At 55.8% G+C, this 24,251-nt stretch overlaps 1 protein-coding gene across 2 annotated transcripts; it reads left to right on the top strand.

Annotated features, from left to right (window-relative positions):
* Positions 1-1,900: 1,900 nt before the first annotated feature.
* Positions 1,901-23,301, top strand: LOC102457038 (uncharacterized). Of its 2 annotated transcripts, XM_075925055.1 has the most exons (17): positions 1,901-2,756; positions 5,346-5,422; positions 6,505-6,689; positions 7,387-7,613; positions 9,785-9,902; positions 11,487-11,649; positions 12,346-12,506; positions 13,296-13,341; positions 14,884-15,023; positions 15,406-15,550; positions 16,513-16,679; positions 16,942-17,099; positions 17,456-17,624; positions 19,169-20,072; positions 20,598-20,793; positions 22,294-22,466; positions 22,874-23,301. In XM_075925055.1, exons 1-17 carry the CDS (start codon positions 2,714-2,716, stop codon positions 22,988-22,990), a joined length of 3,189 nt encoding a protein of 1,062 aa, XP_075781170.1. In that variant the 5' UTR covers positions 1,901-2,713; the 3' UTR covers positions 22,991-23,301. The 2 variants fall into 2 exon arrangements, with proteins under 2 accessions (XP_075781170.1, XP_075781171.1); XM_075925056.1 differs by lacking the exons at positions 1,901-2,756; positions 5,346-5,422; positions 6,505-6,689 and having other exon boundaries at positions 7,476-7,613; positions 8,769-9,902.
* The last annotated feature ends 950 nt before the right edge of the window (positions 23,302-24,251 follow it).

A 24,251-nucleotide genomic window follows, 5' to 3' on the forward strand; every position in this document is an offset into this window, starting at 1 on the left:
ATACAGCCCTCAGCTGGGCCCTAATTGGCTAGTACTAGCCACAGCTGCTGGCTCCATAACTCCATTGTTCCAACCCTCTCTCAGGGCTGGGTTTTAACCCTTAAAGTGTCAGTGCAGGGCAGATACCCCATCACAGGGCGTTATTGGCTCCAAAACCAATATAAAACTCTCAAAGCCAGGTCACCTGTCCCAGTCTATGGCTGGCCCAGCCTTTCTACACAGGGTCTGTCTTTGCTGGATAACACTCACCTGGGCTGCGTCTAGACTGGCATGATTTAAAAAATCTTGCCGCCTGTCTACACTGGCCGCGAGTATTTGCGCAAGAACACTGACTTTGTAATGTACAAAATCAGTGGTTCTTGCGCAAATACTCCGACGGTCCCGCCAAGGGATAAGCCCTCTTGCGCAAGTATTCTTGCGCAAGAGGGCCAGTGTAGACAGCCAAGTTAATTTCTTGCACAAGAAAGCCTGATGGCTAAAATGGCCATCGGAGCTTTCTTGCGCAAGAGAGCATCTACACTGGCATGGATGCTTTTGCGCAAAAGCAAATCTTTTGCACAAAGGCACATGCCAGTATAGACACTCTCTTGCGCAAATACTTTTAAAGGAAAAACTTTTCTGTTAAAAGTATTTGCGCAAAATCTTGCCAGTCTAGATGCAGCCCTGGACTCTCTGGGTCAGGCCCACCTTCCCTCAGGCAGCAGTCTCTCATCAGTTCCTGGCCCCTGGCCCCTGTTTCCCCAAGCTTCTCAGCCAGAGCAAAAGCTGGCGATCTGCTGCTGCTGGACTGGGCACATTTGTTGGGGAGGGCTCTGTGTTACTAAAGAGAATGCTTTCCCAGGTATCTGCCTGGTGAGTCTTGCCCACATGCTCAAGGTCTAACTGATGGCCATATTTGGGATTGAGAAGGGATTTTCCACGGGGTCAGATTGTCAGAAACCCTGGTTTTTTCCCCCTTCCTCTCCAGCATCATTTGCAGGTTTAAATTAGTGTAAATGGTGTATCCTCTGTAAGTTGAAGTCTTTAAACCATGATTTGAGGCCTTCAGGAACTCATCCAGTGGTTAGGGGTCTATTAGGGTATGTCTACATTGCATTCCTTCTCCTTTGAGAGAGGAATGCAAATGCAGACAAACGAAATGGCAAATGAAGCGCGGATTTGAATTTCCCGCACTTCATTTGCATAATCGTGGCCAGCTGCTTGCGAAATAGCATATTTCGAGAAAAAAATTGGGTTATTTTGAAAAGAAACCCTTCCTTCGAAATAACCCTTAAACTTCATTTTTTAAGGAGTAAGGGTTATTTTGAAGGAAGGGTTTCTTTTCGAAATAACCTCATGTGAACCGCGTTTTTTTTCTCGAAATACAGTATTTCAGAAAAGTGGCCGGCTGCGATTATGCAAACGAAGCACGGGAAATTCAAATCTACGCTTCCTTTGCAATTTTGTTTGTCTGTATTTGCATTCCTCTCTCGAAGGAGGAATGCAGTGTAGACATACCCTTACAGAAGTGCAGGAGATCATGATGGTCCCTTCTGACCCTACAGTTGGTGAGATCTGCTCTTCCTCCTAACCTGCATCTTGTCTGAGCTGGGCTTACCTCTTAACACTGCCCTTCCCTCCACTCCTAACACTCACTCCAGGGCTATGTCTAGACTGGCATGATTTTCCGGAAATGCTTTTAACGGAAAAGTTTTCAGTTAAAAGCATTTGCAGAAAAGCGATTGGCACGGACGCTTTTGCGCAAAAGCACTTTTTGCAGAAAAGCGTCTGTGCCAATCTAGACGTGCTTTTCCACAAAAAAGCCCCGATCGCCATTTTCGCGATTGGGGCTTTTTTGCACAAAACAAATCTGAGCTGTCTACACTGGCCCTTTTGCGCAAAAGCTTTGCGCAAAAGGACTTTTGCCCGAACGGGAGCAGCATAGTATTTCCGCAAGAAGCACTGATTTCAGACAGTAGGACGTCAGTGCTCTTGCGGAAATTCAAGCGGCTAGTGTAGACAGCTGGCAAGTTTTTCCGCAAAATCAGATGATTTTGCGGAAAAACTTGCCAGTCTAGACACAGCCCAGGGGTAGCAGGGCAGGATGACCGAGCTCCCAGGCTCCTGTTAACCCCTTGTTGGCCAGGGTGTGATTTGTACCCCTTGCATAGGAGCTTGTTGAAGAGAGGTTTTCCCCACGATCCCTCCCCCCATGCTGGCGGGGGGCAAAGCTGCGTGCACTCCTGAAGGCACTCAGCTGTGGCAGTGCAATGATTGTATGGTGCTTTGGAACCCTGTGGGTTCCAGGTGCTTTGTGCAGGTTAAATCTATGGTTTCTGTTGCTGGAATCAGCAGGGGCAGTGCAGCTTAGGCCGATGTGGGAGAGACCCAGGGCTCACCAGTGCCTTCCAGTGAGGACAGCAAAATATCTGGGCAGGTGGTAGTTTATCATCTTGAAATTCTAGGACTGAGATTACTTGGATCCAAGCTAGAGGGAGGGGCCTCCAGCCGGGCACAAAGAGCTGAGAACCATCCAGCTCATTGCACCTGTGACTGAAGTGCTGCCAAGCCCAGAGAGCAGGGTACACAGATCAGAATAAGTGACCAGCCTTGCCCCACCCAGTGACTCAGTTGCCACCAACGGTAAGTACATCCCAGGCAAACAGAGCAGTGTGTCAACACATAGCCAGGCGAGGACAGGGACGCGGAGTCCCCCCACAGCAGTTGGCTCACCATGAGTGCAGAGGAAGCAAACCAAGCAAGGTCTCCTGGGGCAGGTGAGTAAGGGCAGAGTTTCCTTGGGGTGGTTTGATCACAGGAGAAGCAGCTGGGTGAGGAATGATTTTTTTTTTTGAGTGAATTTTCTCTGCTTAGACTACGGAGGGGGCCTGTTAAGGGGGTAAGATTGGTGATGCAGACATTTGGCCATTGTGGAAATGCACTGAGACCCATCAAACTCATTGCACTGGGGGGCTCCAAACAGCTGTCAGACGGCGGCAGCTCTAGGGCACAGCCCCCTCTTCAGTTACTTCACACCAGCTCCCCTCCCCAAAGCTGTTCAGAGCGTGACCCGTCCAGTCCATTATCCATCTCCAGTAGTGGGCATTGTGGGATGCTTCAGCAGAAAGAGTAACCTCTCCCAGGATATTGAGCTGTGTGATGCTGTTCCACAGGGAGCAGTTTCTACCTGACTTTGGCCAGATTCTGCCTGGAAGCTGGCACTTCGGGAGCACCTGTCATCCTGATACACCAGAGGCTAGGGGGGCAAGTGCAGGGCGGTGGATCTTCCTAGAAGTGACAGGGTACAAGGAAACTCTTTCCTTCTGCTGTGGGTGGGGGGCTGGTGCTACAATCCAACGCTTTGCGGTGCCTCACGCCAGTGGGGTCAGCCAGGCTGGCAGCCCTGCCCCACTCACAGATACACAGTTTGGCCTCTTTCCCTGCCCAGAATAGAGTGTGCAGGCAGGGAGCAGAGCATGGCCGGGGGCGGGGGAAAGGAAGGAGGCGCAGCCTTTGTCACTTCCCCTCAGCAGAACCGGCCTCCTACTGTGAGCTGCCAGCACTTGCCTCCCTGGTGCCCGGAGGCGATTACACAGTGTTGCTGGGACACGTCCAGCCAAGAATGGCCTGGGTTTGTCTGGAGGAGCCTGAATCTTAATATTGATACAAGGAGAGAGTCAAAGGAACTCATGTGACTGGGCTGGAGGGGATGGGTGGCATAAGAAAACTGGGGGGAGGGAACTCCTAGGGGACATGGGAGTGCTGGGTTTGAATTTTACCAGAGGATAAGTGGAATTGACGTTGGTGGCTCTCTCTTTCTGGTAGTGCCCAATGCAAAACCAGCACATGCCTTGAGGTGACTGATATTCAGGACTAGAGTATCTGAGGGTTTTGCAGCTGAGGGGCACTGGCAGAGCTGTGTGTGGGGAGCCCAGGGCTGGGATAGTGGGGGGGCTGCAGGGCAGGGGGAAGGGCACTGGTAGAGCTGTGTGTGGGGAGCCCAGGGCTGGGATAGCAGGGGGCTGCAGGGCAGGGGGAGGGGCACTGGCAGAGCTGTGTGTGGGGAGCCCAGGGCTGGGATAGCAGGGGGCTACAGGGCAGGGGGAGGGGCACAGGCAGAGCTGTGTGTGGGGAGCCCAGGGATAGCAGGGAACTGTGGATCAGGAGTGAGGGACATAAGCAGAGCTGCATGAAGAAGGTTGGCTCTGCTTGGCACTGGCTGTTGCTGTTAGTCTCTCACTTTCCTAAGCTCTAACTACTCTTCCATCATAAAAATGCACAAGTCGAAGGAATGTGTCTAAACTGAGGCTCCCTCACCAACACCCCCCAGAGACACCGAGGCTGTGTCTAGGCTGTGTCAGCCGCTTTTCCGGAAAAACTTGCCAGCTGTCTACTCTGGCCGCTTGAATTTCTGCAAAAGCACTGACTTCCTACTGTAAGAAATCAGTGCTTCTTGTGGAAATACTATTCTGCTTCCGTTCAGGCAAAAGTCCCTTTTGCGCAAAGCTTTTGCACAAAAGGGCCAGTGTAGACAGCTCAGATTTGTTTTGTGCAAAAAAGCCCCGATCGCGAAAATGGCGATCGGGGCTTTTTTGCGCAAAAGCGTGTCTAGATTGGCCACGGACGCTTTTCCGCAAAAAGTGCTTTTGTGGAAAAGCGTCTGTGCCAATCTAGATGCTCTGTTCCGAAAATGCTTTTAACTGAAAACTTTTCCACTAAAAGCATTTGCGGAAAATCATGCCAGTCTAGATGCAGCCCGATTGTTTAATCAGAGTGTGGGGTACAGTGATCACTGAGTTCTGTGACACACACGGGAGCTGCTCTGATCCGTCTTTGCAAAATATCCCATCCCACACGTCTTCTGTCCCACCCACACTCATGGGGGACTTGACTGGATTAGGAGGACCACTGAGCAGGGGATGGGGAGTAAGTCCAGTACCACTGGGAGTTCTGGCCTGAGGCTTGTGACTCTCGCATGCCTCCAAATATGTATTTCAGTATGAACTGCTTGGGCACTTCACTGCATAAAACAGCTCAGCCAGAGGCCACCAGAGTCCGTTGCAGCAGGGGTAGCTCCAGTTTCTCTCTCCCCACTGAGTGGGATCTGAACCCAGGGGCCAGTCCAGAGGAGTGGGGAGATGGGAATCCAGAGCAGGTTCTTGGGTTCCTCATGTTGCTCTGCTGACCGAGCCTCAAGCATCAGCATCTGATCTTCATGCATCCACCTGCCCTGGAGCCTGCCAGGGAGCTCCCAGCGGAGACCTGAGCTGGGCAGCTGAGGCGGGCTCCCTTTGATGCTGCAGCCCTGGGCAGCGCTGGGCTCTCCAGCTGCTGCCTGGGCTCCCTGCTGGTCTCTCTCATTTCAGATCCTGAGGTGCTGGAGGAGCTGCTGACCTATGATGACCTTTTCCTGGACTATTTCAATGCCTTCCTGGCTCTGCCTGTGAGTCCAGCTCCTCCCGCCACCTACTTTTACTGCCGGGGGTCTGGCTTCACCCACATCAGGGGAGGATTTCCCCCTCCCATGTCCCTGTGTGACTGCAGCTGTTATCAGGGGCCACTTCCTGCTTGACACCAGTGCTGAGAGTCAAGAGCCTGGCCACTAGCCAGAGAAGTGCCTGGGCAGCTTTAATCCGAAGGAACCCTTCTCGGTCACTCCTAGCGACTGGGTGTGGTAGGGGGGCAGGGGCCTGAGGGGGACCAGGTAAGGGGCACTAGTATGGCACCTTCAGAGGATTGCCAGTGGGTGGGAGGACAGGCCGTGGCTTGGAGTGAGCCCTAACCTGGGAGCCTCCCTGTCGCTGGCAGAAACTCTTCCTCGGCGCCCGATCAGTGCTCATCTTCATGGAAGGTTCTGATGAGCACGTGCAACCGCCTGGAAACTGGGCTAAAGCTCTAACATCACACAGAGCCTATTACAGTTACTACTGAGCTGGCCCCAAGACTCAGTTCTGTGGCAGCTTCTTTTCTTAGACCAGGGGTGGGGAACTTTTTTTGGGATGGGGGCCACTGACCCACAGAAAATTCAGTCGGGGGCCGCGCACAAGTGAGAAGTTCCTGACGGAGAAGGAAAAAGACACTTCCCACATTCCCCTCCCACACTGGAGCCTAGGGGGGGCCAAGCCTAGTAGGGGCACTGGCAGAGCTGTGTGTGGGGAGCCCAGGGCTGGGATAGCAGGGGGCTGCAGGGCAGGGGGAGGGGCACTGGCAGAGCTGTGTGTGGGGAGCCCAGGGCTGGGATAGCAGGGGGCTGCAGGGCAGGGGGAGGGGCACTGGCAGAGCTGTGTGTGGGGAGCCCAGGGCTGGGATAGCGGGGGCAGCAGGGCTGGGGGAAGTGGGAGTAGGCGTCTCTGCTTCGCAGCACTAAGCCTGCCGCCCCTGCCCCCAGTTTGGTTCATCCAGTGTAGCCCAATGAAACGCAAACAGCGGACCCCTGGCGATGGGGATCTCTGTGGCCTGTTAGTCCCCAGCGCTGTGCCACTGTGTCTGTCTCCAGGCTGATGGGAGGCTTTGCCATTGGTCTAGACCTTTCCTCTGCGACTGAGCTACAGCCGGCTCAGGGGGCAGCTGCAGGAGCTGGATGGCTTCCTGCGGGAGTCTCCCTGCCAGCGGGGAGTGCAGCCAAGCTGGCCTGGCTACGGAGCCACGGATGCAGAGCAAGAGAGGATCCTGGGCTGGCTGAGGAGTGAGCGCTTGCCCCCTTTTCAGAGGTGAGTGTGGATGGGTGTTCCCGCTGCTGCCCTCTGCCGGGTGCGATCAGAACTACTCTCCTGTGTGTCATGGGGCCCCATAGTGCTCAGTCCTAACAGAGACATTCCTGTAGCTATGGGCGGGGGCTCCTGCTTTGGGAACAAAGGGAGCGAGTTCCCCCCTGCTGCTGCTTGGAAATCTCGTGTCACTGGGTGAGTGGCAGGCAGCTGGCTTGGAACATGCCAGAGCAGCAAGGGAGGATGATGTGGACTTGGGGAGATTGTGGAACAGTGTGGGGCTGGGGTGGCAGTGCTGCGTGTGGGGCAGGGAGAAGTAACAGGAGTGACACATACGGGGGGGGAAATCAGAGAATGAAATGGGAACTACAGCACTCCTCAGTGAGGGTGCAGCTGGCCCTGCATGGGGAGGTATGATCTCAAAAGGGAATCTGCTACGAAATGTTTACTTAATGAATTGACATTGGCTGAGCTGGTGCAGGGCAGATGGTGATGTCCTGATGAGAGCCTTCCCCCTGACCTGCAGCCAACTGCTATCCCAGCCTTGGGCTCCCTGCCCCAGCAGAATCTCTGGACTTGTTTTGTTCCTTTACAGTGGTGAGTTTGGTGGTTGTGTGTCCTACATGTGGCATGGGACCATCACTCAGTCCCTGCTTATTGGCTGTCCTTGATGGCAGTGTCACTGTCTGTTTTGTGCTAGGACGGCCCTTTATCTGGAGTTCAAGTTGGCAAAGTTGCTGATTCGTCCACTGGATGAAGGCTGTCCAGTGAGCCGGCATGAGATTCGTGGGTACAGTCGTCAGTCGGACAGCACCGCAGTCTCCAGCATTCCCAGTCACCCATCAACAGCAGGGCTGCCCTTGGGGCTCCCCAGCCTCAGGCTGTGGAGGCCTCCTAGTCGGACCCACAGCACCCCAGCTCGCCTAGGTGAGTCCCCACAGCCACTCCAGGATCATCTTCCTGTCCGCAAGCCAAGGAGAGGGGCCCCCTACAGTGACCTTCCTCCCTACACGAGCAAGGGAGTAAAGAAAAGCCCAAAAGGGTATGTCTACTCTGCAGTCAAAGACCCACAGCTGGCTGCCCGGGTCAGTGGGCTCAGGCAGCAGGACTGCACCATTGCAGTGCAAACATCTGGACTCAGGCTGGATCTTGGTTTCTGAGTCCCCATGATTGGGGGGGGGTCTTAGAGCCCAGACTCCTTCCTACACCCAAATACCCACACTGCTATTATTAGCTCTGTGAGCCAGTGTCAGCTGAGCTGGGCTCTGAGACTCAGTGCCGTGGGTTTGTATCACAGTGCAGACATACCTGAAAAGCCACCCAGCCTGGTCCCTGCCTTCACTGGCCAGGAATGGCTCCACCTACCTGCTGCTCTCCCCAGGCTGGCCGACACCCAGGGCACCACTGAGACTCAGAGTCAAGGGACCGTGATTAAACCCCACAATCCTATCTAGGGTCCTTTTTAACATTGCTCAGGAGACTAGCCTAGGGCAGGCCTGCCCCACAGAACGGCAAGCAAGGCCTCCTACATGGGACAGAAGGGTAAGCATGCCCTGCCCCCACCAGCTCTGTGCCCTGCACAGTTACCCTCCTTGTTCACCGCTTCAGGGCAGCTGATCTCACAGAACTTATCTGCCTTTCTCTCTTCCTCCCACACACCCTCTGGTCACACGCCACCCACCTCCTCTCTGTTCCTCAGCGCAGCCTGGCCACTCTCCATGCGAGAGCCTCCTCCTCTGCAGCACGGGCTGCCCCGTCGGTTCATCCTCTCCTCTGACAGCATCGTTCAGCTGCCCTGTTCTGTTATTGCTCCCTTGGGTTGTCCCACAAGGAAGGGCTGCTGGGAAGCCGAAGGTCTCACTATGTCAGGCAGGATTTCTGAGAGCACTGGTGCCTGTCAAAGGAGCCACTATGGTATCTGGGCTCCTGCAGGGTTAGGAATCCAGGCTGCTCACTGTCTGACCAACCCATTGTGCTTGTCCATTGCTCCCAGATCCCTCCCTGCACTAGCTTGGAAACTTCCATCACAAATAGCGGCTTGTCTTTGGGCATTTCTCCGCTGACCCTTCTGTCCTCTTGCAGGCTGCTCCTCCAGCATCCCTGACCAGTCACCCTGGCGGAGCTCCGTGGAGTTCCCAGGTGCCCTCAGTTTGGGGCAATCTCCCTTTGCAGAAGGGCTAAGCAGGCAGCAGCTTCGAAGCCTCCTGCCCGACTCTGGCACAGGAGTGACCAACAGTGAGACTACCACGACTTGGAGATGGGTGGACGGAGGTTCTGCCAGATGCACCCTGCCCTATTGATTTTGGCTGGAAGCCTCTTTGAGTGCTGGGCTTCTGGTTTGTCTGTTACTCCCACTGAGAGTGGCCCATATCCAGTGCTCCACCCAATCACAGGTGGAAAGACACCTGCTCTTTGCTCTCAGACACATTTACACATTGCCTGTTAGAGGACAAGTCTGCTGCCATCTCCTCCCTCCTGGGCTCTGAGCTCCTCAGTGCTTGCATGGGAGACACTCAAGGGAAATGCAGGTGCTTCAGTCAGAGTGCTCTTCTCTGCCAGGCAGCGCTGACCCCAGTGTGCTGCTAGGAGGGGCCAGGCTTTCAGATAAGATGTAGTCAGCAATGAACTCAGGCAATTTTTAGTGGGTGTCTGGGTATTAGCTTTGGTGTCTGGATCACATTGCAATAGGGTCAGTTAAGTTCTAGCTCCCTATGTGCCCCTTGCAGTTTCATTTGGGGACCATCTTGGGGGCACTTTTGGTCCTAAACCGCTATGTTAAGTGGCTGCTCCATCCTAGAAATGGCAGCATTTCTGTGGCAAGTAAAGGGGTTGGAAGCTGGTGACCCAGGCAGTTTTCCAGAGCAAATAACAGCTGAGTTCCCTTGCTCCCTCAGGCCCAGAGGGGATTCCACAGCTCTTAGTTTCCTGAGTGGGAGCTGGGATCCCAGACAGGTTCAGCCCCAACTGCTGCATCGGGCCACTGTGGGCATTGGACAGTAGCTCGCCATGGAGGCACTTTGGCCCAGCCACCTCAGGGCTGCTGAGAGAGCTAGATGCATGGACTCATTTGTGACAAGCCTCTGGTGTCATGGTTACAGAAGGAAGTGTGGATGACCGGATTGATGCTGTTGGGCCTGAGAGATCCCTTGCTGGCCTGACCAGAGGCGCTGCTAGCTCTTCACCCGCCGCAGGGCACACGGAGTACCTCCTGGGCAGGCAAGGCTATGAAGGGTTAACTCCCCTCTCTGCACTGGGGAGGAGGAGCAGAGAATGTGCAGCAACCATGCTGAATTAGCAGCCCTGTCAACTGCACAGTCGGACCAGGCTTGGGAATGGGCTGAAGGGAGAGTAAGTGGTGGGCTGGCCCAGCCCCGACTGCCCCTTCCTGAGGCTGAGGTGAGGTGAGCGCTCCTCTGGGGGGCACACGACAATATCTTGTACTTGTCTGGCACCTTTCCTCCCAGCGCCTCAAAGTACAGATGGGGAAACGGAGGACGAGGAAGGTTATAATCCTCCCAAGGTGGCAGAGCGTGTCTTGGGCAGGGCCTGGCCTGGCCCCCTGGTTCCCAGTGTTAAGCTTTAACATTACACAGGCTGCCTTCCTAGCCGCTGCTGCCTTGTGCCTGGGTGCTCTTGGGTCGTTAACGCCCTGATGGGGCGCTGTGTCATCCGCGCTTCAGCAGCCAGAGAGGCACCAGGAGGAGCGCGCAGAGGCGGCCTGTAGCCTGGTGCTGTGGGGGCAGCCGGCTCTGCCTGCTGAGTGATTTATGTCTGATGGGGTGAGGGGGAGTTGAGAGAGGCTCCATGCCGCATCCTGTGTGCTCTTGCGAAACCCTGAGGGAGGGAGCTCAGCGGGGAGTGGGGGGGATGGGAGGACTGGCTTAGGCGGGAGGGGACTCTCTCCCTGTCTCTCCCTCAGCATGATGCCCTGTAGCAACCTAATGCTGGTTGCAGGACAGGGCTGCAGCATGCTCTGGGTCTGATCCTGCCGCCCAGGCTCTGGCCTGTCATAGTGTTACTGGCGGCTGTCATTTGGGAGCCCTCTGTCACACTCTGCCTTGGGAGAGCTGGGTAAGGTGACCGGATGCCCTCATTTTAGAGGGACAGTCCCATTATTCAGGGCTTTGTTTTACACAGGCACCTGTTCCCCACCCCCATCCTGACATTTCACACTTGCTGTCTGGTGTTACATTGTTTTGCTCTTGGGGATCCCCCCAATCTGCAGGCTGTGGGGGGAGAGGGCAGCCCCAACACGGGGCCCAGAGGGTGGGTGGCTTTCTTCCCTGCACTTCCCTGGCCCAGTTTGAGACTAAGCTTGAGCTGCCTTTCTCTTAGCTCAGTTACAAGAGCCAGGGAGTTGCCTGGGGGAGGCACTGTGCTCTGCCTGTGGGGGAGTTGTGCATGTTGAGGTGTGGGCTGCCTTGGAGGTGCCAGAGGGGGGTGTAAGGCGCCTGTGACTGTGCAGGGGTGTTGCGTGTTGTGGCTGGAATGTGCCTATCACTCTATTGTTGACCCCTTGTGCCTTTTGTGTCCTCTCTGCTATCATTGTTCCCACTGGGTGCGCTGACCCACTCACCCCCCAGCTAGCACCCAAAGAGCATTGCCCTCTCTGGCAGGGCGGGGGCTCAAAGGGTGCAATGAATGAGTGGGAGGAGGAGGTAGGGTGGATGCTGGGGGGATGTGCAGGGTAACTCCACTGGAGCCCTGCACACAGGTATCCCTGTGAGTTGCCCAGGCTCTGCACTCGGACACATTGCCTGCCCAGTGCCAGAGCAGCCCCTCTCCCTTCTCTCCCGGCAGGTGCCGAGGGGAGCTGGTCTCTAGCACCAAGAAGATGCAGCAGTTTGACCTAGATGAATCTAGCGCCTCTGAGGGAGGAGGAGGAGGGGAGGAGGAATCCTGGCTGCTCCCTGGCTTTGGCAGCTCTGCTCTGCAGCAGCGGAAGGAGGAAGTACTGGGGACGGTGAGTTTGTTGGACTTGCTAGAAGGATGGGGCTGAAGTGCATGTTAATAGGATGAAGAAATTAGCTTGGCCAGCTGCCAGACTCCCTCCCCTTCTGCTGTGCCAAGTGCCAACCCGGGAGGCCCCCCCCCCCACACACACTTCTGTCTCCCAAACCTCTCTCCTCTTGATGGTCCTGCAGCACTGGTGTCCTTGTTCTGCGGTTGTAGGAGCAGGCATAGGGCCCCAGGGTAATGCAGCCAGCTGGAGACAATGGAGTGCTGGGTCCAGCGCTGAAACCTTACAGCCCCCGCTGGGCAGGCACGTCTGGGAGAACTGAGCTGGGACCCACCACAGCAGCCAATGAGTCTGCTCGCTTATCCCAGTGGGGAGTGAATGCCTGGCAGACTAGCCATCGGGTCGCTAGGATCCTGGGCAGGGTTGCAGCTGAGGGGCTGGGGGCCACTCTGTGGGAGATGGGAGGGTCTCAGCTGCAATGGCACCTAGGCTGAGCACTGTGGTCTGGAAAGGAGCCCTGGATGCCCCTTCTAAGTTAGACTGGTAGAGCAATCCCAGGTGGGGTCAGACTCCATCGCAGGGGGAAGTGGGTCCCCTCCCTGCTCGGTTCCGGGGCTGAGCGCCAGTCCTGGAGTTTTGCTTTCCCCACCCACAGAGAACCCAACCTCCCTTCGTGCCCCCCACCTGTTTGTGTTGCAGAGGGCTGGCATGGATGACTTCAAGGAGTTTCTCCATGGCACGCTGGGGATCCACCTCTTTCACTTCTGGATGGACTGTGAGACTGTCCTGGAGCACACACAGTGCTTGCAAGCTGGTGCTGCCCAGCGGGAGGCCCAGCTCCTCTGTGCCAGCCTCTGCCGGTAGGCTTGGCCATCCCAGCGAGCCCCCTCAGTCACGCACCGGGGAGGGGGTGAGAAGCAGTGGCTCTGTCTGCTCCTGTACCCATCCCCTTGTTTGCACGCAAGGGGGCTTAACTCTGCTGCCTGGCCCAGATCAGCTGGTGGCTCGCACCCTCGCTGCCCACAGTTCTGGATCTGCTCCCCCTCCAGTGCAGGAAGAGTGTGCTGTGTTTCTAGCAGCCAGGGGTGTCACTCAGACTGTGGTATAGAGCGACTGGAGAATCCCGGCTCCAGATGCCCCGTGGTGAACCCCCAGATCTCCCACCTGTGTCCCTGCAAGGAGCAGGGGAGGGCCCTAAGAATCTCGGCCATACAAACTCATACTGGGGACTGCAATGACAGCATCCTCCTGAGGCCCAGCAGAGGGCAGCCCTAGGCAGAGTATCCAGGCCCACTTACAGGAGCCAGTGGGGCCTCTGGGGTTCAGGGAGGTGTGAGGGAAGAGCAGCCAAAAGGGGTCTGCTCTGCCTGGCAGAGGGCTCTGCATGTTTGCAGACCTACAGCTACTGAGCATGCACTCAGTAAGACAGGGCAACAGGAGACTAGGACGCTGCCCAGGGTTTGATCCCCTCTGGGCGGAGGTGCTTGGAGCTAGCTGGCTTGTCCAATTCTCAGCTGCAAGTTGCGATCAATATGCTTAGCAAGTACTCTGCAGGTCCTGGCTGCTCGAGTGTTGAGGCCTTGGTTGTGTGAAGCCCAGGGCCTGAGCTGCCTCAGCCTTTATTGGAGCCATCGCTCTTTTCTTTGCAGGAACCTTCAGGACAAATACAAGTTGAGCCTGTCTCTGGCCTCCCAGGTGAGCGAAGCCGCTGGGGTGTGCGTGCAGGTCCTCTCACCTGCCCCTTGTAGCCTTAGCAGACCTGAGAGCAACATTTGCTCTCAGCAGGTCTGTGAATCTCACACCTCAGCAGCTAGGAAGTGAGAGAGCAGAGCTGTGGGAAGTGCTCAGTGTGTGTGGGTGCCGCCTCCTCCGCCACCAGGAAACGGCCTGGGCTCATTAAACCGCCAGCTGCTAGTGCTTCTGTTCTGCCCCTGCCTTCCAGGGACACTGGGTCCTGCCACTGTCTGCTTCCAAGGGCGACTGCCCAGCAATGCTTCCTCTAACGTTTTCCATCCACGTGTGGAATAAATGATGTGCATTGAGGTGGGTATCAATGTGCACCCCCAGCAGAAACACAGACCTAGCTGTGGGCGCTCTGCTACTCAGCTGGGCAGTGCTGAAATGGCTCCTGCGCACCCAGCCTCCAGGGAACACTGCCACTGTGGGGCTTCACTCTGGCCTTCATGCAGCCGATAGTCTAGGTGCCGATCCCAGCCCTTCATCCTGGCTCCGCCTGCTGCATCATTTTCCCCAGGGCATCCCAGGGCCAATGGGCACGATTAGCGCGAGGCCATGACAGATCACCCAGGCCAGTGGGGGCCAGCCACAAAACAGTGTATGAGGGTAGCCAGCTGGGCAGGGCTTGGGAGGGACAGAAGGAGTCAGAGAGGAACAGTGCTGCCTTGAGCCAGACACAAGATCCCTCCTCCTGTCCCAGCCCTGCCCTTGCCCTTGACTGACAGCCTGAGGTACACCCTGCACGGAAGTTGCCAGCATGGCCCTGACTGTACCAAACTGATAGATACCAGTGGTCGGGTGGTGTGGGACACTGCTCCTGCACCCCTCCCTATCACAGCCCCTGCACAGCTATGCAGTGGGCCTCTGTCAGCTTCAAGGCAAGCTCAGCAAGATTTGTTGTGCTCACTGCTGCAGAGAAGAGATTATGAAACCAGCAGTCTCTAAGGTCCTGAGCCCTCGAGCCTGTGCTTTCTCCTGGCTGGTAAATGTTGTTAGCCACAAGTCCCACAAAGGGTTAATGGCACATGGGGGCTGGGTGACTTTTCCCTCTGATGGCTCTGCCCCAGTTTGGTGTAAGTGAGCCATGCCTGCTCCGTGTGGTGCAATAGAAGTGGCAAGGCCAGCTAGAGATGGATGGGCCTACTCCAGCCTTGGCTAAGATATGGCTTTTGGTGCAGGCAGTAGAGGCGCATGGCTTAAGCTCAGGAGACCCTAGGTTTGATCCCTGCTACCAACAACCCACCCAAGGGCATCACTGGGATCCCCGTGGAGTTGAGCTCAGGATCTCTTCCTTGGGGTCACAAAAGCACTAGGCTGAGGATCCTGGTATTAAAGCCCAGAACCAAGCCTGGTGGAGGAAACCAACCTTGAGACATGCTCAAGCAGAGACCCTCTGGGATATTCTGACTCCCGTAGCACCACATGGTGGTGGCAGCTGAGTCAGGTGATGGGGAAGGGTGGCGTGGCTGACGTGTGCTGTTCTCCTTTCTCTGCTGGAAGGAGCCAACGGGCGAGACTCGGGGCAGCATGGAGGCAACTGTTATTGTCTTCAGAAGGAGTCAGTACGATGCGCTGCGACGCCTCCGCGCCTACTGGGTTCCCAGGTTTCTCCTCCACCACCAGAGAACCAGACCCCTCAGGTTCGTGCAGTGGGAACCACTCTGGAGATGATACGCTATCAGGGAGGGAAAGCTCCTCCTTTGGTAGCTCTCAGGAGGCAGAGCCTTGGACTGGACAAGCCACGAGGGAACTTAGCAGCTTGCTGGAGTACTTCCCAGACTCCATAGCTTCTGCTGGCCTCCCCAGCTGCAGAGGGATCCAGTAGTAGGGGAGTGAGATCCAGTGGTTAGAGATGGAGATGGAGCATAGGTTCCTACAGGAGAACTGGGTTCTTTTCCCACTGACTCCTGCCAGACCTTGTTAGTCCTGCCTCTCCCTCTGGCTCAGTTTCTCCCCTCTGAAAATGAGGAGACTGAAATGCTTGGAAGGGTGTGGTTATCTACTTGTTTTGACCCATGGTAGGGCTAGCCCCACCCCAGGCTCCTGGACCAAGCCAAGATCGCCCGTGAATGCCGACTTCCTGCCTTCACTCAAGGTGTCTGCATCACTTCCTGTTGTGGGTTATGGATGCACGAGCCACACGAATAGAAGCACAGACCGGTTCAGCGTACGTATCACCTGCACAGAGTAGAGTTTGGATAGTGTGCGTGTCTCCCTGCGTGTGCCTTCTCAACGTGGTGCAATCCAGCACTGGGGCGGGTTAACAGCATGCAGACTCAACACTATGCCAGCCAAAATACAGGTGGCTCTGTAATGGCCTCCCAGGACAGACATCTGCCCAGGTGCAGATTTCACAGCTGATGGCAGGGACACACACACACAAAGGTATAGGAGGCAAAGGTGACACCAGCAGAATCATGGGCCCCCTCATTACTAGGCTAGTTGGGGGAAGCCGCTGGCGCTAGCCCGAGGGCCGTGGCCCATAAGTGTTTGTGTGATGGAGGAAAGAATGGCACGTAAGTCCCCTCTGCCCCAACTCACAGCCCATGGCTCTGAGACTGAAGGTTTGTCTACACTAGAGTGGAAGGTTTAATTTCCAGCCTGAATAGACATACCTGCACTGGTCAAACTCCTTATGGTGCACTAAAAATAGCAGTGTAGCCGTGGAGCCATGACTGGCAGCAGAGACTAGCCAGGCTGGATGTGAGGCTAGTCTCAGATGGATTATAGCTGGGGTGGCTAGTCCCTTCTGCTGGTTGTACCAGAGCAGCTACCTTCTGTTGCTAGAAGATGGAGCTAGCCTGGGGATACCTACTTGAGCTGGAAATGCCCAGCACCAGTGTAGTCAGCTCCTGAGAGGAGCTGCAGTGCTTGTAAATGGAGTGCATGGAAAGAGCGTGGGTGAGAAGGGCCATAGAAGAGAGACCAGTTTTGCTCCAGCCCAAGTGCTCTTCCCTGAGAACGTGAGTTGTCCTTCCGCACTGTTAGTAGCCAGCTGCCTGGATCACAAGCAGTAATATAGACGGGTTACTTTGCACAATTCCTCTTGCCTCATTGAAAATCTCTCTCTGGCTGTGGCAGTGAGGGTCAGACTGGATATAGCACTGAAACCCTCTTCTTGCCGTCCAGCCCATGCAGCTTCCGCACTCGGGTGCAAGCTGGCGAGGGAGGATTGCGTCAGCTCATCAGCCAGATCTCCCATGGAACCTCTGTGACACACCATTGACCTCCCACCTCCTCCAAGCACTAAGGTGTGATCGTGGGGCAGGGGGGAGCTTTCTCTACTACCTGACCAGGTGAGTCTCTCTCTCCTGTCCCTGTGGCTTTCTGCCACTTGAGTGAGCTGGGCAATTCCTGGGAATGTGGACTTTGCTGCTGCATTGTCTCCAGCTGTGACAGCACCTTGATATCTCACAGGCGAATATCAGGCTATGGTAGTTTTCTAAAGGGGCCACCATACAGCCTTGATCCCTGCTGGCCACTCCAGAGGAAACGTGATTCACTCTCAATTCACACTCCCCCCGGCTGATGCGTGTTCCTTCCCTGCTTACTCTCCAGGTTTGAGGATGCTCAGAAGGTCCACAACTACCAGCTATGGCAAGCTTTGGAGGAGCAGCAGGCCACTTGGCAGTGGCAGGCAGATAGGCTCCAGCCCCATCGCTCAGCCTGGCAGATCCTCCACGTGTACTTGGTGCATGGTGCGCCATGCGACGTCGGTGAGCCCCCACATAACTGGTTCTTTCGCAACAAATCCACTTGGCGCTGGGTTCAGCTGTGCCTGGGTGTACATGGGGATCCCGGGCTGAGTCCCAGACCTACACCAAGGGAATTGTAAGGGACTAATTAGCAAAATTATTGGTGCTAGAAAACCTAAGTAAGTGGGCGTGTGGCACCAGAAAACATTCAGGGGAGATTTCCTTGGACACTGGAGAACCGGCACAAAGAGTGCACTGAAGGGTGGTTAGTGTCCAGTGGCTGCACGTTACTTTTCAGCAGGAAGCCTGTGCCCTAGCACACTTGCCTTTGAGGATGGAGTCCTTAGGCCAATGCTCTGCTTTTCTTCTCTTGGCAGGACTCAGCTCCGATATGCCACATTACATCCAGCATCTCCAGGCAACGCTCAGCTCCAGCAACCAACCCCTGGAGCCTTTGGCCCTGGAACCGGTGGCTCAGCATGCGCTTGCTGTTCTCTCTGAGGCCTGGCTCCGCTACCTCCGCTATGAGATAGCCACCTTCCTAGAGTGAGTCCCAAGGACCCTGGCTCCTTGTCTTTGGTTTCCAGGCCTGGGTGAAAAGCACTGGCAGGCAAGGGGGAGAGAAGTGGTTTATAGGGAAATTTGGTTCTTGCTTTGTCCATGGATACGGCTCAGATGGCTTCCTAACTGCACCCAGTGAGGGGCCTTCTTCTTCCTCTCCAGGCAGTTTGGCTCCTTGCAGCCTCAAACAAAATGCCGGCAGTCCTGGATCCAGCCCTTCTACAGAGAGTGCTCCTGCGCCCTCCTCTGGGACACTTCCTGCTGGGAGAAGCTCAGACTGGCGTAATCTAGGAGCTTCCCCATGCCCTACCCTGAAGCCAGTGCCCTACCCCTTCATGTACATGGGCTGCTGCTCCTGCTCCTCTCTCTACTGCCCCTTCTTTGGGGGGAGCCCAGGGCTGGCGTAGCGGGGAACTGCTCCACTCCTGACAGCCCCTCCACCTGGGAGTGGAGTAGCTAAATGAAGGAGTGGCCTGGGTACCGCATTCACGTCCAGCTTTGGGCGGCCGCTTGAGAGAATTCTTTCCAAACCAGCCAGTACATGTTCCAAACATCTCAAACTGCTCCTAAGCAAGACAGCTGTCCTCTTGCCTCATTTGCTCTGTGCCACCCTCTTTCTTGCTGGTCTGGTGTCCCAACCTCTTACTTGGCAGTGCCAGGCATCCGTAGCAAAGACAGTAGAAGAAAGCAGAGGAGAGACAGGTACTTCCCTGCGCAGACAAAGGACATGGTTTCTTGGGATTCAGGCAGGCAAACCTGGATTTGTGAGCGCTGCAAAAGGAATTCAGCTGTCCAGTTGGATATTGGGATTCCCAGAGCTGATGAAACATTTCCACAGTTAAAGTTCCATCCTCTTTAGTCTTGTCCCTGCTACCCACGGTCCCCGTATATGTAGGGCATGTGTCTAGTTAAGCATGTGTACTCCAGGGAGTATATTTGCACTCTAGAGCCCAGATGCCCAGCGGGGAATGCAGGCTGCTATTTTGATCATGATTGTACGTTTAGATCTTACCTCTCATTTGTGAAAGGAGCCAAACCACTTCACAGAACTCTCATGCTGAGAATCACTGTATCTTCCATTGGCATGCAACTGCGTCTGGGGCAGAATCTGGCAGCTATTTCCCCACCACACCCAAACCCTGCCGAGGGCCTGAAGAACACAGCGTCCCACTGCAGAGGGAAGTTAGGAAGGCAGGACACTATTCCCTGCCCTGAGAATATGGCTAGGACAACACCTCTGTCTCTTGGGATCGACAATGTCCGTAAGAGGTCAGGCTCTGAAAACCATCTCCACCAGCACCATGCGAGGACATACGGAAAGCACAGCCTCTCGCTGCTGATACCCCCGCAAAGCCACCACCACCACTTCTTGGTTTCCCTGTGTGTGGAGGTGGAAGCAAAGGTCTCTCATCTAAGTAGAGCAGGTCTGATGCTATGTAGCTTATGAGATGCAACAAGGTCATAGTCTAATATGCTACGGCTGTATTGAGAACCTGGAGTGTACTGAGAACATGTCTGCATCCTTGCAGGGCCAGGAAGAGGCAGGGAAATACCAGCTTTCATGCCCAGGAAGGCAGCAAGCAGCAGAGGAGGCAGCAGAAGAAAGCAGCCAAGCCCCAGGGCTCAGACAGCGCTGGCGTGGCAAGCAGGGAAGGGTCAGTGACACCACAGTGCCCCCTGGATCTGCTCAACAACAAGGTGGTTTTCAAAGCCTATAAAAAGGCGGCTCAGGAAATGCAGGATGTGGGGCTCCACAGGGTGCTGGAGCTAATGCAGAAGCTGGAGTGCTGCCAGGCAGCCCCAGAGGGCAGGAAGCGGCTGAGCTGCGTGGACCTCTTGGACCTCTGTGGCCAGCAAGGGGCTGAGGCACTGAGCCGTGGCCTCCCCAGGGAGCTGAGAAAGAGACTGAGGGCAGAGGTGGGCCGGGGAAGAGTCAGCGACTCAAGCCTGGGAGATATCCAAGCGGCCTTGCTTGCGCACGTGGCCCCGGCGTTTGAGAGCTTCTGGGCCGAGGTGAGCAATGGGCTGGGCAGGCACGGAGTGCAACCCTTCAAGATCCAAGACAAGCGCTGGCCCAAGCTGGAGCCACTCCTGCATTTGCTGGCTTCCAAGGTGGCCCTCAAGCGACTAAGGAGCAGGAAAGCCGTTGGGGGGTCAGCAGCTACAGCCCAGCCCAGCCGGGAAGACAAGGGCTCCTTCGGCCAATTCCTCAGGGCTGCTGCCGAAGGCTGGCCCACCCTGGAGATGCTGCACTTCCTCAAGCACCTGCAGGTCCACGGCCCCCATGTGCTGGAGCATGGCCTGCATTTCCAGCTGGAGGTGCAGAAGTTCAAGAACGCCCACCATGCTGTGCCAGACAGGGCTCTCCTGAGGAAGAAGGTGCAGGTGATCCGCAGCTGCTTCCTAGTCTCCCAGCTGGAGCCCCGGCTGCAGGTAGGCCTCGTGTTCTGATGGGAGAAGGGATGGGGCGAGAGACTGTCAGACAGGCCTAGGGCAAGAGAGAGGAGGAGCAGCGTCCAAAGCAGTCACTGTGCTGGTGTTTAACACAGGAGTTCTGCAAAAGAGTGATGAGCTCCCACCGACATCGGACTGGGGGCTCGAGGGCCACATTTAATGCAAGTTCCCAATTGCAGGGATCAACCCCGCTTGAATTCCCAGGCCAACCGAGCTCCAACCCCAACTCAGCTCCCCCACCCCTCGGTCCAGCCTCGGCTTATTTTCTCTGGGAAATGCCCAGCTCAGCAGCACCTGCCGCCTGGTGGCATTGGGATGGAGAAAGCCCAGCCCAGCCCCTGCAGAGTGAGAGGCCAAAGTGGTGTGGAAGCAGCTGTGCTATCTAGCAGATCCCTGCTCCACTATGGGAGGGAAGGAGGGAAGAAGGGAGGGGAAAAGCTTTTTGCCATTGGTGCCATGGAGACTTGCCCCAGGCCTCTGAGCTCATCTGTGCTTGCTCTCTAGGTGCTGGTGGATGCTGAGACGCTGGGGAGAGCTGTCCGGGCAGCAGAGCAGTTCCTCCAGCAGGATGCTCCAGCCCCGCCTCCAGGCCTGTTTGATGAGCTGAGGGACTCAGTCTCCAGCACCCTGCTGCCGTACTGGGCTGGGTTCCGGAAGGCCTGGCTGAAGCGGTCGCTTGCGAGTGCCCAGAGAGTCCCGGGTACGTTCATCAGCCTGAGGCCCTGGCACACTGCAGAGCCTACCCCTTCGCTAGAGGAACAGACAGGGCATGGATTTGCAGCTGCTCCAGGAGGGCTCCCGCTGAAGGAGCTAGGCAGCCCAGACCCCACATTTCGAGCAAGTGAGGCTGATGGGGAGTGTGCATACACTTACATGCTTACAGTTGCAAGCATAATACTCATGCTAAAGCAATAGAGTGTGCAGGCCTGGCTCCTCTACACCCCACGGCCAGTTGAGGGGCTTGTGGGAGGAGGCCTTCCTCATTCCCTTTTGGGAAAACAGTGGCAGAGCCCAGCCACTCAGCCTGGCTTGAAGGGTACCAAGGTGAACAGCCCTTTTGCTTTATTTCATCCCACTGCTCCCTGCTAGGCCTTCCCACTCTGTGCGACTCGACCCTAAGGCTACGATTTGGTCATGGAATCCACCACTTCCAAAACCCTCTGACTTCACAGCTTGGGAGCTGCAGCAGGGCTTCCCTGCCTCCCCTAACAGGATGTGCAGGTACCCCTGCCACCGAAGGCAGCAGGGTCCCCCCTCTCCAAGCTATTGTAGGCACCATAGTTCCTGGTTATGGGCATCAGGAGGACCCTGGAGCTCCCAGCTGGCCTGCAACTGCCCAGCAGCTATTTTGTCATTGCCTTTCACCCCTAGCAGTTGCAAAATGGTGGTGCTGCACTCAGGGATGAATTCCCCAAGGGACTGTCTTTGATTGCCCTGACAGGATTTTACCACCAGTCCCTGTCTTGTGCAAGCTAAGTGCCTGCTCTACCCAAAGCAGTTCACATCGGCAGGGACGATGCTGCACTGAGAGATTTCTCCTCCAGACCGGCCAAGGACTCGCGGCGCTAGGCTGCCCTTTCAAAACGCTGAGCGGCAGACGTCCTTTGGCAGCACTTAAGCTGCTTCCTTGAGCTGTGGGAAGGAGAACTGTCCCTCCAAGGACTCCGTGTCAGATCCATTACTCTTTCCTGAGCCCTTTTCATCTAAAAAGCTGTACAGACAACGGAGAGACAAGAATCAGTGCGACTTAAGTGCTGCCAATGCTGGAGTGGGCCACACATGGGGAAGCAAAGTGTCACGTATCCAAATGAAACTGCAGTGGAACTAGGGAGTGGCAGAATAGAATCACCAGAGTGGATTTGGCCACAGCAGCAGGGGGAGACCCTGCCTTGGGGAAAAGTACAAGAGGATCACTCATGCCAAGCAGCCAGCCCTTGGCTTTACAGCTGAGACAGCACCCCTGGCACGTGCTGGGGCATTGGCTCAGTATAGGCTTGTAGGGAAGAGCTCCCTGCCCCCACTGAATCATCCTGAACTTCCTTTTGGGGAAGGCCTTATGTGAATACAGACCACATGGGCTCTTTAGCTGAGGCTGCAAACCAGGTGATTGGGGCCGGGAGGCGAGGGAATTGTCCTGTGGTGGGAGTGGAGAGGAAGATGAGACAGAAGACCCTTTCTTATGACCATCTCTGCTCTGCAGTGCTGAGAGGCCAGCAGCTCCTGCAGCAAAGCCAGGCCCTGTTGGAGCAGCCCCAGGGCCCGCTGCCACCATGCCAGCTGCCTCCTCTGCAGCCGCGCCCCAACGTCAAGGGGAACAAGCAGCAGGACAGTGTCACTTACACCTTCTCCATCAGCAGGGGCATTGCCCTGAAGGTCAGTGGGCAGGTCTGCACAGCCCCTCACAGGAGCAGGGGCAAAGGGACTTAGAACTCAGGCCAGATGTGTTTCATCTGCCCCCAGCTCGGCTGTAAGACACAAGGGCTGAGCCTGGTGGTTCTGCTGGTAGCACCCGAGATGCTTCACCCAGCCACCCACAAGGAGGTGTTTGCCGGAGCTATTCACATAGCAACACCCCAACAAATGGCCCCTTGAGCAGCTGGAGCCTCTCTTTCTACATACCAGCAGCCCTCCGGCACTGCCCAATGCAGCCACTTCTGGGTTGGAACAGCCTAGGGCAGGAAGTGACCTACACAAACCTGATGCCCCCTTCACCCCCAAGTTAGTATAGGGCCTTTCTGCTCCTGTAACCACACAAACCACAACCCCCTTTCTTTACTCAGGCCACCAGCAGAGAAGATACAAGCTCTCATAGCAGCCGTCCTCCTGTGCTTGGAAATGTCAAGAGATCAGCCAGAGTTCAGCTTCCTCCCCGGTCGGAGGTACCGGTGCTGCCGTGAGCAGCACAGAAAGCACTCCAGCCTACAGTGTTCAATGAGGAGCTGTCACACTGGCAACACGGGTGGTAGCTAGAGGTGGCCATTGGACTGCAAACTCAAGCTCTGAGCTGTTGTAATATAGGGAAGGCAAAGGGACACGAGCTAGGAGACCGATCTGGGAACAGGGACCGTGCTGCAGGCTGGCATGGTAAAGCAATGCCCAGGCACCTCTTGGAAGTCCTAGGCCCTGAGAGAAAACCTAGGGCTGTGTCTACATTGGCACCCCTTTCCGGAAAAGGGATGCTAATGAGACCAGTCGGAATTGCAAATTCCGCGGGGGATTTAAATATCCCTTGCGGCATTTGCATTTACATGGCTGCCGCTTTTTTCCGGCTCGGGGTTTTGCCGGAGAAAAGCGCCAGTCTAGACGCGATTTTCTGGAAAATAAGCCCTTTTCCGGAAGATCCCGTATTCCTACTTGAAAGTAGGCCTTCCCACCTTCCTACTTTCAAGTAGGAATACGGGATCTTCCGGAAAAGGGCTTATTTTCCAGAAAATCGCGTCTAGACTGGCGCTTTTCTCTGGCAAAACCCCGAGCCGGAAAAAAGCGGCAGCCATGTAAATGCAAATGCCATGGGGGATATTTAAATCCCCCGTGGAATTTGCAATTCCGACTGGTCTCATTAGCATCCCTTTTCCGGAAAGGGGTGCCAATGTAGACACAGCCTAGGAGTCTTGGCCACAGGCCCTGTCCATGAGGCAGGTTGCAGTTCCCAGGCTGGATACAAGCTCCTGCTGAACCCAGAGGAACTGAGACAGCAGCCTGTGCTCTCAGTGCTGCTGCACTAGCTGAATGTGGTCGGCTCTCTCCCTCCACTAAAAGGCCAAAGGTTCCCACCAAACCCACCCCCCCAGCATTTGCAGCTGCTGCTCAAAGGACCAGGTTTCCATTCATCACTTGACAGCCCTTGGCCCTCCGCAGGAAGAGCCCTCCTGGCATAGCTGGGAGCTGAGATCAAAGTGGCCTAGCTGGGTACTGTTAATGGTTAGGCCTCAAATGGGCGTTTCCTGAGCTGAGCTGTAGCTGGGGGAGAGGAGGGGAGCAGGTCCAGGCTCAGCTTTGAGATAGGGATAGCTGCTTATTTGACATAATGAGGCAACGTATGGAGGGGTGCAGAAGGGTCACATGCTTCCCAAATGCGGGAGGGGAAGGGGCTAGCAGGCAGCTGGGCCAGAGCCTCTCTTCTTGCAGGCCACGCTGCCTGGCTGCTGCACTCTCCCA

Source organism: Pelodiscus sinensis, chromosome 3 (assembly GCF_049634645.1).
Source record: "Pelodiscus sinensis isolate JC-2024 chromosome 3, ASM4963464v1, whole genome shotgun sequence".
Lineage (NCBI taxonomy): Eukaryota > Metazoa > Chordata > Testudines > Trionychidae > Pelodiscus > Pelodiscus sinensis.

Excerpts from the sequence above, each read along its gene's own strand:
- LOC102457038 (XM_075925055.1), top strand. The coding sequence starts at position 2,714 with ATGAGTGCAGAGGAAGCAAACCAAGCAAGGTCTCCTGGGGCAG. Across the intron at positions 16,680-16,941 it reads TTTCTCTACTACCTGACCAG|GTTTGAGGATGCTCAGAAGG; the intron begins GTGAGTCTCTCT and ends CTTACTCTCCAG. Across the intron at positions 17,625-19,168 it reads GAGATAGCCACCTTCCTAGA|GGCCAGGAAGAGGCAGGGAA; the intron begins GTGAGTCCCAAG and ends GCATCCTTGCAG.